Consider the following 12,419-nt stretch of genomic DNA (forward strand, 5'->3'; position numbering starts at 1 on the left):
ACACACACACATATACATGTAAAAATTGTGACTCAAAGACCTTAGGTTCAGGTGGACCTGGGAAGTTGATTGTAAAGTTTACTTTCTCTTCCTTTAGCTTGGATTGGATTATTCTAGGAAAGACTCTAAAATAAAATTTGGTTTAAGTTCACCTAGGTGGCATACAATGCTGAATTTGAAGTTATGAAGAACTGAATTAAAATCCTGCCCAATATACTCCTAGCTGTATGACCCTGGACAAGTCACCTCTCTTGATCTTAGTTTCCCGATCTATAAAATGGGGATATAATAATAATAATAATAATAACAACAATAAGAATAATACCTATCCTACAGGGCTGTTTTGAGGATCAAATGAGGTAACATTTGTAAGGTTCTTTGAAATGTGAAAGTTTTTATATGCTAGTTGTTATTTTGTTGCTGATGGTGTTAGTGGTAGTGATGATGATGATGATGATGATGGCATAGTTTGTCTTTATAGCATGTCTTAAACAGAGTGCCCAAATCCTGTATAGACAGTCATTGTATAATATGCTTATTGGTTTTGGAATAGTCTTTATTTCACTTCATAGACACTAAGATCTCACCAGAACTTCTGAACAAATAAGAATAAAACACTGGGAGAATCCATTAACTTCATCCACTCCTAATTTTCTTCATCTCCAAAAGGGAACTGAACTTGGAGTTGCTGTTTGGGCAATCCTTTGGCGTTCTGGAGACTCCCTCTTTCATACAGAGTCTACATGGTCTTGTCATGACTCTTAATTTGTGGTTAAGATTATTCTCCCCAAAAGGTAAACATACTTTGAAACTTGGTGAGCAGTTTCTTTTGACTGAATTTTCCTTGTTAAAGTAACTAATTGGTTTTGCTCTCCAAGTTGAACACTGGACAGGAGCCATGTGAATTGTCTTCTTTTTTCTCCAAAGATTATGTTGTTTCAGGAAGTCTCTCTAGAAAGTCTTGCTTCCTAACTCTCAAGCTCAGAATATATTGAACTTGGGCTTACCCTTAAAGCAACTGCAAACCTGGTGCTACCCAGGGCATTTCCCTTCTCTGTGAGAAGGCTAGATGCCAAAATCATGCCACTCAGAAAATTCAAAATATTCATCCCTCTGCACAAACAGAGGGAGATTAGAAACATTTTCCCTGGATTCCCCCTTTCAGGTGGAAGGTAAGCATTTCTTCCCTTGGTGTGTGTGGTACCAGAGGCAGGTAGTAAGGAAGGAAAATGCCTCTTTGCTGTGCTGCCCTCCAGAAGAAGTCCCAAGAGCAAATCCTCAAGGATTGTTAGTCTTACAGACATAGATTGTCTATAGCCTAGATAATATGCATTTTTCTTACCCTTTATTTTTCTACCAGGGGAAGGGAAAAAACATTCATATAGTACCTACTCTGAGACAGGCACTGTGCTAAGTGCTTTTACAAATATTATCTTATTTGATCCTTAGAATGTCCATAGGAGGCAGATGCTTTAAATATATCCATTTAACTGTTGAGGAAATTGAGGCAAATAGTGGTGAAGTGGTTTGCTGAGGGTTACACAGCTACTGAGTGTCTGAGGCCTAATTAAGGTTTTCCTGACTCCTGACAAAGAACTGTCACAGCTCTCATAGATCCTCTATGGATCATTTAACAGAACTCTCAAATAAGTGTAGCTTTCAGTGAGACATCTTTGTAGGGGTCCCAGATTCTATGCAACCCATAGGAGCTAGTACATCTTATATGGAACATGCACTCCAGAAATATATTTAGTGGAGACTGGAGAGTAATAAAAACCCAAGAGTTAGGAATAATTGAGTTGTCTGTGATTCTTTCTTTTTTATAAGCATAGTAATTCTTGTTAACTAGTATTACTCTATAGATTTGTGATTCTTGATTGCAGCCTTAAAAGTTAAATGTAAAACGTTTTTATTTGTGTTAACTACCTTGGATGAGTTTTTTTAAACACATTTATTTCTTGTTTATTTTATTTTGTTTTATTTTTGTTTATTTTAAAAGATTTACCCACCACCTGAATTGCCAAGGGATTACCGACCAGTCCATTATTTCAGACCTATAGTAACTGCAACTTCAGAAAATTCACATTTATGTCAAGCACTCTCAGAATCAACTGGGAAAATATTAAGTGATGTGTCGAAACAAAGCAGGTATCAATTAAATGCATCTAAGAGAGGAGAAATGCTTGGAGAAATTCCTCTTCAAGGTATGCGAAGCAAAACTGTTTAGTGAACATCATGTAGTGTATTTAAGTTGGTTCTTTTTGACACATTGAATATTTAAACATAATTCTGTATTTCTAACATCCTGAAATAAAAGTATTTTCTTTGAATGACACTGTTATGCCACACATCAGAACTGCTCATCAAATAACAAAGAGTAGATAATATATTTATATTCCTTTATTTAATGATATTTTGTTGACTTTGCCACCATCCATTTTATGCTTAGACTTGTTCTACTCATCATAAGCAACGTTTTTTCAAGATAGTTCTTAATTAGTTAAACATTACTTGTAATTGAAAAAGGTGATATCATTTTTTCTTGCTCCATTTGCTTAGATTGAGAACAACATTTCTAAGATTGAAAAATCATTATTCTTCTCTATCACTTAGAAGGGTAGTCTAGAAGCTGGTTTAATGGTATTTCTGATTCAGTGGTGGAGTTATCGATTTTTATTCAGAGATCTACTTTGGAATATTTTCCTTGTACATGTGATATAGTCTTGTTATTGATCTAGGCTAATGAGTGTATTCTATGACATAGATGCATATTGAAGTATTGGCTAGCCAAGTATGAGACATCACTGACTACATGTAAGATGATCCAAAGGTTCCATTTTCTGTTATTAACTTGTTTCATGAACACTGAATTATTTAGCTGCAGTTGTTTACCCTCTCCAAAATTTGAATGCCATCACCTATCCTGTGTCTTAATCACAGTAACAGGATGAGAATAAAGCCTGAAAGGCTTTAACATCTTTAAACAATTTGAATTTAAGGTATAAAATTGATTAATTTTAAGCTATTAAAATGCAAAATAAAGATAGAAAGATACAAATATAGTTATGTTTGCTACTTTTCAACCTTTTACTGTTTTTATTTAGGTTCAACGACATCTGTTTTAGAGTTTCTATCCCAGAAAGATAAAGAAAGAATAAATGAAATGAAACGGGCAACTGAAATTAAAGCAGCTGAAATAAAGGCAAAGACTTTGGTTCCAAAAGCTTGGAATAGTAGATTTCAGCCAGATTCTCTAGATGATTCTCCATATACACAACAGATAGTATCAAGTGGGGATGTAACTGCAGGAAGATCTGGTGATTTCAGACCTTTTGCAAAAGATCCAGAAAAACAGAAACGATATGAGAAGTACTTAGGCAATATTAAACAGGGGCAGAAAGGTAATCTGGGTATCTTATTTTACCATACCTTTTTTATTCATTCTAGGTCACTTGGGGAGGGGTGTGAATTTTTATATGATTAAATAGAGAAGTCTTGTTGTTGTTTTTTTATTCTGGTGGTGCTGAGTGCATTTTGCCTTTGAGTCAGTTTTAGTTTGGGTATCCCTTGGGTATCTTGGATCCCTCAGTTCCTTATGGAAGCCTGATGTTGGTAGCTAAAAGCTGGACTCAAGGTAGGGGGACCTGGAATGTAGTTAAAAAGAAACAGACTTGGAAAAAAAACATAGGATTGGGAAACATTGGTAGAGGAATAGAGTTAGAGCAGTGATACTGATTAATTATCCAAATTCAAGAAAGAGGGGAAACTTAAAAATTAATGAAAGTGATTTAAACATAATTTTTTATGTTCTTTAAGTACATGTATCCCAGTGATTGATTATATGTAGACTGTCGGTTGTATATGGGTAGTTTTTACTTTTGAGTACCTTCAAATATATTAGAAATTAAAGATGAAACTGCATTTTACAGATTTTTTGCTACTTTGTTGCACAACAAACATTAACTATTAACATGCTTATTTAAAAGCCATGAATTTTTTAAATGTTTTTACTATATCAAAGTGACCAGGGACTGAAAAGTCAAGATTGTTATGTTTGGGTTTCTAAAGATTCTAAATTAAAAAAAAAATTCTGCCCATGTAACTGTGTCAATCAATCTTTTTGACATTTTTAATGATTTCAGAATTATATGGTTGTCATGGTAAGGGAGAAGGCAGTATTATGTTACTTTTCCTAGGCTAATCTAAAGTTAGAACTTTTTTTTCTTTGAATTTCTTTCTTAGGCTTGTCTGAAGTTAGAGCTTTTTATTTTTAACATGCCTGTGGTAAAGATTTTATGTTTCTAGTTAGAAAAATCAAAAATGTGCACTTTAATTTTTCATTGATACATAAATTGGCTCAAATATTAGCTGATCATCTTAACTAAATATTCATCTCAACTAAGTATTTTTATTAAGGCTTTACAAATTTTTTAAATTAGTATATAGATTACTTTCCTGCTTTTTTTTTTTTAGATTTTTGCAAGGCAAATGGGGTTAAGTGGCTTGCCCAAGGCCACACAGCTAGGTAATTATTAAGTGTCTGAGGCCAAATTTGAACCCAGGTACTCCTGACTCCAGGGCTGGTGCTCTATCCACTGCACCACCTAGCTGCCCCTTTCCTACTTTTTCTTAACTTCACTTTGTACCAGTTTATATGAATTTTCCTATTGGTTGTATTTGCCATGTCTTCCAGCAGAGTAATTTTTTTAAAATTTATTTTTATTTATTTAAGACAATAGGGTTGAGTGACTTGCCAAGGTCACACAGCTAGGCAATTATTAAGTATCTGAGGCTGGATCTGAACCCAGGTCCTCCTGATTCCAGGGCCGATGCTCTATGCACATCGCTACCAGCTGTCCCTAGCAGAGTAATATTCTGTTGCATTCTTATACCACAATATATTTAATCATTCCCTGATCAGTGGGCATTGACTTTGTTTCTAATTCTTTGCCAATTCAAGAAGTACTATTATAAATATTTTGATGCATGTTGTGAAAGCCCTTTAATTTTATAATGAAATTATTTACTCTGCCCTTTCAATAGATGCTTTGGAAAGTTGTTTAGATCCTAAGATGACTGAGTGGGAACGAGGACGAGAACGTGATGAATTTGTGCGAGCAGCTGTGCTGTACAGGCCCTCCAATTCATCACTATCCTCCAGATTTACTCATGCCAAACAGGAAGATGACACAGACCAAGTTGAAGTTCCTCGAGACCAAGAGGTTTGCATTGTCAATTTTTAATTTAAAAAATTAAGGAAAATATTTAAAATCATATAATACAAATAATGTGGTAGTGTGATATAATGGATAAAGGTCTAGCCTTGGAGTTAGGAAGACCTGGATTCTAATCCTGCCTCTTAGCTGTATGACCTAAGACAAATTACTTAACCTTTTTAGCTGTTGTTTTAAAAAGAAATTTGTGTATTTTTATTACATGCATTTATCACTATCCTCGCCATCTGTCCCCCATAATGATTGACCAAAAGCAGACAACAAAAAGGAAAGCCATCATAAACATAGATCAGCAAAACAAATTCCTTCAATGGTCATAGCCTCAAATGTTTGTCTTTTTTTATATTTTAAGTCCATCTGGCAGAAGGTGAGTGGCTTGCTTCATCTTTTGTCATTTGGACTGATAGTTAATTATAGTTCTGTCATCAAAGTTCCAAAGTCTTTCAGAGTTGTTTTTCTTTATGAATTATTCTCATCTGCCTCCTTCACTTTGTATCATTTCAAAGAAGTCTCCCCATTTTCCTTTGAAACTCTCCATTTTGTCATTTTTTTTATGGTATAATAATAATCATTCACATACCAAAATCTGTTTGACCATTCTCTAAAGGGAGGGCAATCTCTTGGTTTCTGGTTTTTGATTCCTATGAAAAGAACTATGATAATTTGTTCTAGGACAAAAAGTCTTATAGTAGACTTGAGTCAAAAGATTTGCATCTTTTGGGACATAATTCCAAATTGTCTTTTAGAACGACTGAACCAATACTAACAGTGTATTTGTATGCCAATTTTCTTGCAATTCCTTCAGCATTTGGCATTTTCCTTTTTTTTCCCCATCATTATCAATCTAAGGAGGAGATGAAATCTAGGCTGCTCTAGAAGACTCTGTTACAAATGAGTAATACTGATCTCCATTGGTCAATGGATTCCCATACTGAGGGTACTGAAACTTTGTTTAGATGTCATAAAGCTAAACTGGTAGAATGGCATATTGTCAAATGCTTTATAGAAATGTAAGAGATCTATTTTATTTAAATAGATTTCTTGAAAGAGTCCCTCCTATTTTTCGTCTTCATTTGATCAGGATTTTACACAATCTTTCAATCTGTTAACAAGTGTTAGGTGCGTCCTTATTTTAAGTATTATGGTAAGTGATAGGAATAGAAAGACTAAAATAAAACAGCTCCTGCCCTCTATTGAGGAAATCACATGTATATAGAAGTACATCCTGAATACCTACAGGATTAATACAAAGTATTAGTGGGAGAAGAATTCACTAGCAGCTAGGAAGATTAGAAAAGACTTCATGAAGAAGATATTCGCTGAGTTTTTAAGCAAACCAAGGATTTGAAGAGGCAGTGATAATGGGGGAGGGAGGGTGTTCTAGTGGGAGAGCTAGCACAAAGGCAGAGAAAAAATAAAACACTTGGATTTTTACAGAATGATGTTGATGACAAACTATCTGCTGTGAAGATGAAGATGTTTGGAAAACTCACAAGAGATAAATTTGAGTGGCACCCTGAAAAACTGCTTTGTAAAAGATTTAACATTCCTGATCCTTACCCAGAGTAAGTTGTTACTATGATAGTGAAGTTAAAGGCAGATTTTTCCATCAATACAGGTTTTTCATATTAACCAAAGTATAGATAATTTATGTCTTTATATTTAAATGTTTATAAATATTTTAGTGTAATATTTGTTACCAGTAGACTTAGAGATTAAATTCTTTTAACATTATCTTTTGTGCTCTTTATGCTATTTAAATTGAATCTTATTTTCATACTTTTATTCTCCTAGAATAATGCAATTCTTTGCATTTAGTTATAAACATTGTAAGAAAAGGCCATCCCACCTGGATGACTTCCATGATTCTAAAAACTGATTGATACCAACAAAATTACAGTCATACAAATGAAATTCTCCATCACACAGATCTCTTATCAAAATTTATCATACATTTATAGTTTGTTTCATTGGTAATATCTTTAATACTTAAATATGGACATTTTTATTCTGAAATTAATAAACATGGTATTTGCATACATATAGTAGAATAGAAAAAGAGTATTGTACATGAGACTTCAGATTTCTATTATGTACAGTTTGTGTTTTTCTTTTAAGCATAGAATAAAATCAACTTGCAATTTTTAAGCTGTCCTGAAAAAATACTCCTCAAGTGCCCTACAAATGAATATTTTAAAAAATTAAATTAAAAGTGTCTTTTCAAAGTTCTGAACTACTTTTACTAATGTAAAACTTGGTAGGGCTAAATACATTAGGTTTTTTCTCTTTTTTTTCTTCAGTGTTTTTTTCCCCCCACTTCTACTCCCAGGATGACCACGATTAAGCATGGATTATATACTTACATATATATGTACACACACATACATACATACATGCACATATATATATAAACATTTATATACATACTCACATGCACATTCCCCATATAAATTCATATATGTAGACATTTTAATTTAAATTTGTACATATACACACATACCCTGCATGTATACACATAGATAGAAAAACATTTATTCATAAATATCCATTTATTTGATTTGTGTGTCTCTCATTTTATAACCTCATTCTCCTATTCCTTACTAGTCTTCCAAGTATCCCTCTTACATACCTGTCTATACCCCTTCTCCATTGATATACATACTCTTCTCTGTACTCTCTTATCCTGTTCCCTTACCCTCTACCCTTTCTATCCCTCCTCTTATTTCTTTATGAATCTAAAAGGCTTTCATCCACCCATCCATACATATAACATACTTATACATGCATACATACATGAGGTGGTACAGTGGATATTGCACTGGTATTGGATTCAGGTGTTTGAATGGGAGTTTGAATCCAACCTCAGACACTTGGCACTTATTAGCTGTGTGCCCTTGGTTAACCCTTGTTAACCCTGATTACCGAGTATTCAGGGCCATCTCCAGTCATCCTGATTCATATCTGCCCACTGGACCCAGATGACTTGGGAGGAGAAAGTGAGGCTGGTGACAGCATAGCACCCCGCTCACTCAAATCCAGTTTATGTGCTTTTCTTCATCCTCCCTGATATTAGGGTCTTCTTTGAAAATGAAGAACAAATAATTATTATTATTATTGGGACAAAATAAAAAGAATTGACATTATTTAAGGAGAATTTACTTGAAAACTAGTATTAAATAAAATTCAACTTTTTTTCCTTCTAGTTCGACTATAGTTGGATTACCAAAAGTTAAACGTGATAAGTATTCAGTATTTAACTTTTTAACAATAACTGAATCCACACCATCGACCCCAACTCAAGTTTCAAATGAAAGGACACAACAGAATCACAGTCGCAACAGTGAGTAGCATATATTTGATTATTATAATAAATAGTATCTTAATATATGGCCAAATATGGAAAGTGAAGCAAATGATATTCATTAAGAAAGCAAATTGCTTGAAAACATCTTTAGAATCACCCAGAAATTTATAAATAAGCTTCTGTTCTGAAGTTCCAAATCTATTTAAGGTATAATAATGAATAAAGTGTAAAAAGAGATCTGTGTGATGGGGAATTTCATTTGTATGACTGTAATTTTGTTGGTATCAATCAATTTTTAGAACCACGGAAGCCATCCAGGTGGGATATACCTGACCAAGAAGAGAATAAAGAAGATTCTATTAGTGAGTTTCTAAGTATGACTAGATCAAAAGTTGAAATTCAGAAACAACAGCTGACGCCATTGGTAAATATAGCTGAAGGAAATACAATGGAATCATCTTCAACTAAGGTATATATAAGATTGCTTGTTTTTGTTATGCTCTCATATATATGCTGAGCTCATTTTTTTCATAATAATGATTTCTGTATTAGTTCAGAGTTCTAGAATCTCAGTAATAATTTTAAGTGTTAGAAAAGTGATTTAAATTTTACCTTATATAGCAGACTAGTACTATGGTATAACTCTACCTTTATTAAAGATAGACACAAAATTATTGACTTATTAAATTCTCAATTCAATTCACTCTTTCTCTTTACTTCCCTCTTTCTATAGAAGGCACACTTCTTGTCTTTCATATTTATAACCTAAAACATAGTCATGTTTTAGTTAATATTTTTTCAGTTAACATGCATCTATTTTGTACAGCACTGCCTCCTTTATTCTCCCACTGAGAAAGAAAGGGGGAAAATCCTTCAAATACACATAGTCAAGCCAAATAAATTTCCTTATTAGCTAAAAATGAATTTGTCATTTTGTATTTTGAATCCATCATCTTCTGTCAGGATGTGTGGATAGTCCCTCTTCATCCTTGTGCTGTAGAATCATGACTAGTCATGACTGATCAGTTTTTAAGACTTTCAGAGGTGTTTATTACATTCTTATTGTTATTGTATAAATTGTATATATTGTATAAATTCTTCTAATTTTGTTCTCTTTATGTCAATACATACATTAGTTTTCTAGTTTTCTCTGAAATCCTGTTTTATTATTATTATTTTTTTGGGGGGGGGGTTTGCAAGGCAAACGGGGTTAAGTGGCTTGCCCAAGGCCACACAGCTAGGTAATTATTAAGTGTCTGAGACCGGATTTGAACCCAGGTACTCCTGACTCCAGGGCTGGTGCTTTATCTACTGCGCCACCTAGCTGCCCCTTTTTTTTTAGTTTTTATAAAGCAATGGGGTTAAGTGACTTGTTCAAGGCCACGCAGCTAGGTAGTTATTAAGTGTCTGATTTGAACTCAGGTACTCCTGGCTTCAGGGCCAGTGCTCTATCCACTGTGCCATCTAGCCGTCCCGTTATGTTGTTTCTTAAGACATAAAATATTGGTCAGTTTATATAACATAATTTGTGAAGGATACTTCGTTAGTTTTTAGGTCTTAGCCAGTAAAAAAAAAACCCACTATGAATATTTTTGTACATCTTGGCTCTTTTTCTCTTTATTTGGTCTTCTTAGGGTATTGACCTTGTAAGAGTAATACTAGATTGGGCGGCTAGGTTGTGCAGTGGATAGAGCACCAGCCCTGGAGTCAGGAGTACCTGCGCCGCCTAGCTGCCCCTTTTAGTAACTTTTTTGACATAGTTATAAATTACTTTCCAGAATGGTTGGACCAATTCACAGCTTCATCAATAGTGTGTTTTAATTAATGTGTCTGTTTTCCTGTAGCTCCTCCATTTGTCATTTTTGTTTTTGTCAACTTTGTCAGTGTGGTAAGTGTGAGGTAGAACCTCAGCATTAGTTTAATTTGAATTTCCTTAGTTATCAGTGATTTGGAGCAGTTTGGGGAAAATCTTTCTATTTTAATTTATTTCCCAATTACATGGCAGCTAGGTGGCACAGTGGATAGAACACTGGAGGATCTGAGTTCAAATGTGGCTGCAGCACTTAATTACCTAGCTGTGTGACCTTGGGCAAGTCACTCAACCCCATTGCCTTGCAAATTAAAACAGAACATTTATTTCCCAATTACAGTTAAAAACAAAATTTTAAATTTGTTTAAATTTTGAATTGTAAATTTTTTCCCTCCTTGAGAAGACAAGCAATTTGATATAGATTATATATATGTATGCAGGCATGCAAAATTTATTTTGTAGTATTTTTTATATGACTAGTGAAAGATTTCTTTCTTTGAAAACTGCCTGTTCATATAGTCCAAAAGTTATTAAATTATGTATACATATCCTTTGATCCAGCAATACAGTGACTAAGGGATCTATACCTCAAAAAAATTCAAAGAAAAGGGGAAAAAATCCATATGGACAAAAATATATATATATATAGCAACTCATTTCCTGGTGGCAAAAAATTGAAAAATGAGGGGGTACCCATAAGTTGGGGAATGGCTAAGCAAGTTATGGTATATGTATGTAATGAATTGCTGCTATACTTTAGAACATCCTGGGAAGATTTGTAGGAACTGTTTCAAAGTGAAGTAAGCTGAACCAGGATAATAATGCATTATAACAATAATAACATTGTAAAGACAAACAACTTTGAGAGACTTAACCTCTGATCAACACAAGTGGAACCAACTACTATACCAGAATACTCATGATGAAATATCCTATGCATTTCCCTATGAAGAGATAATTAAATCAAAGAGCAGATTAGTTTTTTTTTTTAAATATGATGAATGTTGGAATTAGTTTTGCTTAACTATACACACGAGAGGTTTTTGTTTTTTTCCTTTCTCAATGAGTAAGGGGGTTGGGTCATTCTAGGAAGGGAGGGAATTCAAAACATAATAAAATTGGATTGACAAAATTGCTTGTTCATATCATTTTGGTGATTCATCTGTTAAGGAATAACTTTTATTCTTATACATTTAAATCATTTCTTTATCTTGGAAATAACACTTATCCAAGAAATCTCCTATAGAGATTTCCCCCAGTAACCTGTTTCATTTCTAATCTTAGCTATATTGGTTATATTTGTACAAAAATTTTTTAGTTTTATGTATTAAAAATTTCCTTTCTTTCTCTCCCTTGGTCATGAATTCTTCTTCTATTCTAAGATCTAATAGGTGATTTCTTCCTTTTGTAGTTTATGATGTGACCATTGAGTTATTCTTGACTTTTTACTCTGGCTCACCCATCTCCCCCCCTCCCCATTTTATTGATTATATCTCTTCAGTATCTCTTATAACCCTTTCTTTTTACTCACGCTGCAGTTACTCAGGACTTCATCACCTCTTGACAATACTAATTTATTGGACCCTATTCCAAAAGATCCACTGATACTCTTAGCTTAGTTTTTGGGGAAATCATCTTAAAGCATATGCAAATAAATGCATATTGAATAGTCTGTGCTTTTAGAGCTTTTTTCCTAATCTTTAATATTTTGATAACTCCTTTTTTCTATTTCTTTCTGCTCTGTTCTTTTTACTGTGTAATATTCAGGTGAAACATGAAAGTGCAGATCAGAAGACCGAAGAAGGTAGCAGACCATCCATGGATTTATTTAAAGCTATCTTTGCCAGTTCTTCTGATGAAAAATCCTCTTCCTCTGAAGATGATGAAAGTGAAGATGAAGATAGTCAAGCAAATCATGGAGGATCAGATCTTAAAAGTCCAAAACTGGGTGATTTGGTAGAAATATCACCTGATATACAAGGTATTTTTTGGTCCATATTGAAAACTTAATTCATGCAGAAAAATGACAATATTTCTAGAAAAACTACCTTTTGTTTTACCTGCAGAGTTA

The 12,419-nt window shown here is 33.7% G+C and overlaps 1 protein-coding gene across 2 annotated transcripts in view; it reads left to right on the forward strand.

The window, feature by feature from the left end:
• GPATCH1 (G-patch domain containing 1) overlaps positions 1 to 12,419 on the forward strand; it is a 59,554-nt gene that overhangs the window by 31,486 nt on the left and 15,649 nt on the right. For both annotated transcript variants that reach the window (XM_074211485.1, XM_074211486.1), the window contains exons 10-16: positions 2,000 to 2,204; positions 3,105 to 3,401; positions 5,044 to 5,222; positions 6,672 to 6,799; positions 8,438 to 8,574; positions 8,838 to 9,007; positions 12,116 to 12,329. In XM_074211485.1, the coding sequence (XP_074067586.1) occupies positions 2,000 to 2,204; positions 3,105 to 3,401; positions 5,044 to 5,222; positions 6,672 to 6,799; positions 8,438 to 8,574; positions 8,838 to 9,007; positions 12,116 to 12,329 (1,330 nt within the window). The remainder of the gene's footprint in view (positions 1 to 1,999; positions 2,205 to 3,104; positions 3,402 to 5,043; positions 5,223 to 6,671; positions 6,800 to 8,437; positions 8,575 to 8,837; positions 9,008 to 12,115; positions 12,330 to 12,419) is intronic.

This window comes from Macrotis lagotis, chromosome 1, assembly GCF_037893015.1.
Source record: "Macrotis lagotis isolate mMagLag1 chromosome 1, bilby.v1.9.chrom.fasta, whole genome shotgun sequence".
NCBI classification, from domain to species: Eukaryota; Metazoa; Chordata; class Mammalia; order Peramelemorphia; family Peramelidae; genus Macrotis; species Macrotis lagotis.